This window comes from Dipodomys ordii, unplaced genomic scaffold (genome assembly GCF_000151885.1).
Source record: "Dipodomys ordii isolate 6190 unplaced genomic scaffold, Dord_2.0 Scaffold11, whole genome shotgun sequence".
Lineage (NCBI taxonomy): Eukaryota > Metazoa > Chordata > Mammalia > Rodentia > Heteromyidae > Dipodomys > Dipodomys ordii.
The window spans coordinates 10541641-10547345 of NW_012267227.1; the positions used below are offsets into that span (position 1 = coordinate 10541641).

At 50.0% G+C, this 5705-nt stretch overlaps 1 protein-coding gene across 1 annotated transcript in view; it reads left to right on the forward strand.

Moving 5' to 3' along the window:
• Myo5c (myosin VC) overlaps positions 1-5705 on the forward strand; it is a 57586-nt gene that overhangs the window by 43247 nt on the left and 8634 nt on the right. The window contains 4 exon segments of the mRNA XM_013009956.1: positions 655-742; positions 2964-3062; positions 3557-3711; positions 5422-5452. Of these exon segments, the coding sequence (XP_012865410.1) occupies positions 655-742; positions 2964-3062; positions 3557-3711; positions 5422-5452 (373 nt within the window).

The following is a 5705-nucleotide window of genomic DNA, read 5'->3' on the forward strand; positions in this document are numbered from 1 at the left end:
TTGGTAAGAAATGTACGCATTATCCTGCCCATGTAATTGTAACCCCTCTGTACAGTATGTTCACAAATAAAATAAAATTAAATTTAAAAAAAAACGAAAGAGTTCAGGGACAGCACCCAGGCCCTGAAGTCAAGCCCTAACACACACACACGCACACACACGCACACACACACACACACACACACACACACACACACGAGCATCTTGACATCTGAGGACAGCAGGGAGCTCAATGGTTAATAGACCGAATCCTCATTGGGTACACGTAGGAGGTGGCCGGGTGTCTGAGATATGTAGGGCCTTCCCAGGGACTGGGCTCCTGCAAGCCCCCTATGAGGAGCTGCGCGCTGGGTTTGTAGAGGCGCCCTGCCTTCTGCCTTCTGCCCCTCCACAGGTCCCTGGGTGCTGCTGTGGAGGCCGGTTGGGCCTTCATTCTCTAGTGATGAGCAGCCGGCAACTTTTATCAACTGTGTGGGATGCTGGAAATTTCTGGAATTAGATAATGGTGGTAGTAGCCAAGTTCTGGCGATTCTAAAATCCGTTGAGTCGTACGCTGTGAGTGAGCAAATTGTGAGCACCATAACGCTTTTTCTGAAAACCACGCACGGAGACTTCTAAGTAAATGCCCTTCCTTGTTCCTTTGGATTTCTGCAGAATCTGGAAGAGGAGTTAGACACGAAGGACAGAGTGATTAAAAAGCTGCAAGACCAAGTGAAGAATCTGGCCAAAACCGGGGATAAAGGTAGGAAGGCTGTGTTCTATGTCTTATATGTGATCCAAAGCCTGCGAAACTCAAGGGAAGGATTCTCCATGGGTCCATTTTGGAGTCTCATGGATGGGCTAAAAAGAAAGATCTTTGCAGGCAGGAAGACAGCTCGCTGCCCTTCAGGTAACACCAGAATTGCCTGTGTTACTACAGGAGCTATCCAAAAATGAATACATTTAACCTCCTGTTAGCTGCACCCTCCCTGGCAGCACTGGGATTTGAACTCAGGACCTCTCCCGTGCTATCCAGGAGCTCTACTGCTTGTATCATACCCACAAATCTTTTTTACCTCAGTTGTTGTTTTTTTAAATAGAAGGTCACTTTTTGCCCTTGCCAGGCTGGACCATGATCCTCCTGTGTACTCTTCCCACAGCCGGGATGACAGGTGGATGCCACCACATCCTGCTTTTATTGGTTAAGCGAGAGTCTCAAATTTTTTCCAGGTAGGCCTTGAACCACCACCAGTCCTCCTGAGTAGCTAGGATTATAGATGAAAGCCGCCACATCCAGCTTAGCTCCTGGTTTTAAGAATGAAATTGTGAACCAGTTTCAAACATCATTGCCTTGACATTCATCTTCTATCCTTGTTACATACACAGATTCAATAAGAATCCTCCCCTTTTAGCCAAGCACTGGTGGCTCACGCCTATAATCCTAGCTACTCAGGAGGCTGAGCTCTGAGGATCTCGGTTCAAAGCCAGCCAGGGCAGGAAAGTCTGTGAGACTCTTATCTCCAGTAAACCACTAGAAAACCAGAAGTGGCACTGGGCTCAAGCGGTAGAGCACTCTCCTTGAGCTGTAGAGCTGAGGGACAGCGCCCAGGCCCAGAGTTCAAGCCCCACAACTGACAAAAAAAGAAAAGAATCCTCTCCTTTTTTTGTCACTCCTGGGATTTGAACTTGGGGCCTTAGGTCCTTTCAATTGTTTGGCTGGTACTCTATCACTTGAGCCATGCCTCCAGCCTGGCTTTCAGGTAGTTGTTTTTTTTTTTTTGGTCCAGTCGTGGGGCCTGAACTCTGGGCCTGAGCGCTGTCCCTCAGCTCTTCAGCTCAAGGCTAGCACTCTACCACTTGAGCCACAGCGCCACTTCCGGCTTTTTTTTCTTTTTGCTTATGTGGTGCTGAGGAATCGAACCTAGAGCCTCAGGCATGCAAGGCAAGCGCTCTACCACTGAGCCACCTTTCCAGCCCCCTCGCCTAAAATCCTAACTACACAGGAGGCTGAGATCTTAGGATTGTTGTTCAAAGCCAACCTAGGCAGGAGACGTCTCTGAGACTTTTATCTCAAAGTCATCAGCAAAAAACCAGGAGTGGAGCCATGGCTCAAGTAGTACAGCATCAGCCTTGAGCAACAAAGCTAAGGGACAGCACCTTGAGATTTAGCCCTAGTAACACACACACACACACACACAAACACACACACGGGTAGGAATGCAGCTCAGTGCTAGAGCATATGCTTAGCATGTATGAGACCCTGGGTTCAGTCTTCAGCATGGAAAATACATAATTTGAAAGCCGGCGCCTCTGACTCACGCCTGTAATCCTAGCTACTCAGGAGGCTGAGATCTGAGAATCGCGGTTCAAAGCCAGCCCGGGCAGGAAAGTCCGTGAGACTCTTATCTCCAATAAACCACCAGAAAACCGGAAGTGGCGCTGTGGCTCAAGTGGTAGAGCACTCGCCTTGAGCTGAAGAGCTGAGGGACAGCGCCCAGGCCCAGAGTTCAAGCCCCATGACCAACCAAAAGAAGAAAGAAAGAAAATACATAATTTGATAAATAAATAAATCAGTGTGTTGCCACAAAGTTTATTGGTAATTTGTCTTGGCAGTTATAGGAAGTTATCATGGCCCTCCCTCTCCCCACGTCCCCCTACCCCATGCTGGGACTGAGTGTTTTAGAAGTTTGCACTGCAAGCAAAGTACCTTGTTTCCTTCACACCTGGAACCCAGACAGCAACCTGGGTCTCTCCTCTTCTCCTTGCACTGGAGATATGGGCCAAGCACCTATGGGTTTGGCACAGCTGCTTGCCCTGAGGTACCACAGGCCCACTGTGGGAAGCCGCTATGGGAGACACTCTTCCCACCTCAGGGCAGCTTGAATCTGCTCCAGCAGTCCATGCGCAGGAGGAGATGAGCAGTGTCTGTATCACCCTGGGGTTTTGTATTGTGAGTCTGGCTGATGGATTGCCTCTGTTTGCAGCCAATGCCAGGCCCTTGTCCTTGGGACCCAAGGAGTTCCTGGGGATGCTGGAATACAGAAGAGAAGACGAGCCCAAGCTCATTCAGAACCTCATCCTTGGTAGGAAAAGCCAGACCTCTGAATCTTGGTCATGCCGCTGCTATGTTAAGCAAAACAGTCCTTTCCCAATCCTCCCTCTTCCTGCCTCTGCCCTGTACTTCCTCAACCTCAATCCTGCTGGGGGAGAGAGACGTGCACATATCCTTGGCTCTGAGCTTTCTCTGCTCACTCTACCACTTGAGCCCAGTTCCACTTCCAGGCTTTTGCGGGTTAACTGGAAATAAGAGGGTCACAGATTTGTCTGCCTGGGCTGGCTTTGAACTGCAATCCTGAGATCTCAGCCTCTAGAGGAACTAGGATTTACAGGCGTGAGCCGCTGGCACCCACGCCCTAGACCTCTGTGTATCACTAGAAAGCAGTAGTGAACCAATAGTTCATAGGCCCTGTGTGCCTAGGCCCTGCTTGACTCACAGACCCTTGGCCTGCCCAGCAGCTCCTGAGGAGCCGAGCTCAGCTCAGCGGGCATCTTTGCCGTCTGTCTCTCTCCTCTCCAGACTTGAAGCCCCGCGGCGTGGTGGTGAACATGATGCCGGGGCTGCCGGCTCACATCCTGTTCATGTGTGTCCGCTATGCAGATGCCCTCAACGACGCCAGCATGCTCAAGTCCCTCATGAACAGCGCCATCCACGGCATCAAGCAAGTGGTGAAGGTAGGGGATGGCCTTTCGACACTGCACCCCGGTGGATCTGGTCTCGGAATGACCACATGACCATTTTGGCCATCGTGAGCCTCCATCTCCATGAGCTATACAGGAGTCCTCAGACCAGTCTGAGGCCCAGCTAGGGCGTGAAGCCAAACAGTTAGGACCAGACAAGTAGACATGCATCTGTTAGTAGTTCTCAGAGTCATATGGTTGAAGACAGCATCCTGGAAGCCACTACCCACAATGCCCCTGTGCCCAGGGCGTGGGGGCTGTAGCTATGAGGGTGTGCATGCTTTCAGCCCAGTGAGCATCAATGAGCTGGGCTGGAAAGAAGTGGAAAATTACTCATGTCCTCCATTTCCAACTGGGGAATTCTTGCTCCTAAAACCCACAGTGCATACGGCCATTTCCTGTGCAGAAATGGGGCTGAGCTGTGTGTGCCCATGAGGTTAATTGTAAGGCTAAGATAGTGTAGCTAAGTGGTGCTGTGGCTCAAGTGGTAGAGCATTAGCCTTGAGCTGAAGAGCTGAGGGACAGTGCCCAGGCTCAGAGTTCAAGGCCCACAACCAACAAAAACAAACAAAACAAAACAAGATAGTGTAGCTAAGAGACACTCCTCACCCCCAAATAGACGGCGCTTCTAGTGTTTCATAATGAGCCATCCACATTGGAGGTAACTACCTGCACCTGGCTGCTTGTTTGTTTGCTTCTGCTTAGACAGAACTTTGGGCTCACTCAAGTTTCCTTGCTCACAGCTAGTGCTCTGCCTCTTGAGCCGTGCCTCCAGTGTGGCTTTTTGCTGGTTATTTTGGAAAAAGAGTCACAGAGACTTTTCTGACCAGGCTAGCTATGAAACTTGAGCCTTAGATCTCAGCTTCCTGAATAGCTAGGACTATAGATATGAGCTACTAGCATCTGGCTGATAAATTAGATTTTTTTTTTGTTGGTCGTGGGGCTTGAACTCTGGGCCTGGGTGCTGTCCCTGTGCTCTTCAGCTCAAGGCAAGCGCTCTACCACTTAAGCCACAGCGCTACTTCTGGTTTTCTAGTGGTTTATTGGAGATAAGAGTCTCACGGGTTTTCCTGCCCGGGCTGGCTTTGAACCTCAGTCCTCAGATCTCAGCCTCCTGAGTAACTAGGATTACAGGCATGAGCCACTGGTGCCCAGCTAGGTTTTTTTTTTTTAAGTGTACATTTTGTTCCAGCCCTAGACACACTGTATTTATCTCCTCCTGCGACTCAGGTTCTGTAGCTTCATATTTATACTCCAAAAAGTGCATGACAGGACGGAGGGAAAGCTCAGTTCTCAGCAACATCTTCCATGTCAGCTTCACCTCCCTTCCTGCCTTCCTCCACGCTCAGGACCTGCCCCACCTTCCTTCCACACAGCGCTTTTTAAAGCTAGATCCTGGGCCTCTATAGTTTCTTCAGCCTCTGTTCTCAGTCCTCCATCCCCTTCCTGCTTATTAGAGGCCTTCACAGTACTCTTTCCTATTCCTCCCTTCTAGCTTCTACCTTATGTAGCTCCTTCCTGAAAGCTGGACGGCTGCTCCTCCAATAGTAGAGCTCTCCTCTTTACTGTCCTGAAATTGACTAAAGCACTGACGCTATCTCTTTGGACCTCTCCTCCCTGAGTCCAACACTTTCCCAGTTTCCCTCTTCATCTCTAACCATGGTGCCTGAGCCTTCTTGCTCCTTCTTCCTCTTCCTGCCCCAGGAACAGCCCTCAGACATCTTTGTTCTCTCCTCCCTGTCCTCCTGAGGTAGGCCCTCCCACCTCACCCCTGCTTGTCCATGATCTCCCCATCCTCTGGTGCAAATCATCCAGGAGCTTGATTACCTGCTTAATGGTGTCCTGTGTTGGTTAGACTGAACGTGCAAGAAAAGACTCCCTTAGGCTGGGAAGGTGGCTTAGTGGTAAGTGCTTACCTAGCATGCATGAAGCCCTGGGTTCGATTCCTCAATACCACATACACAGAAAAAGCTGAAAGTGGCGCTGTG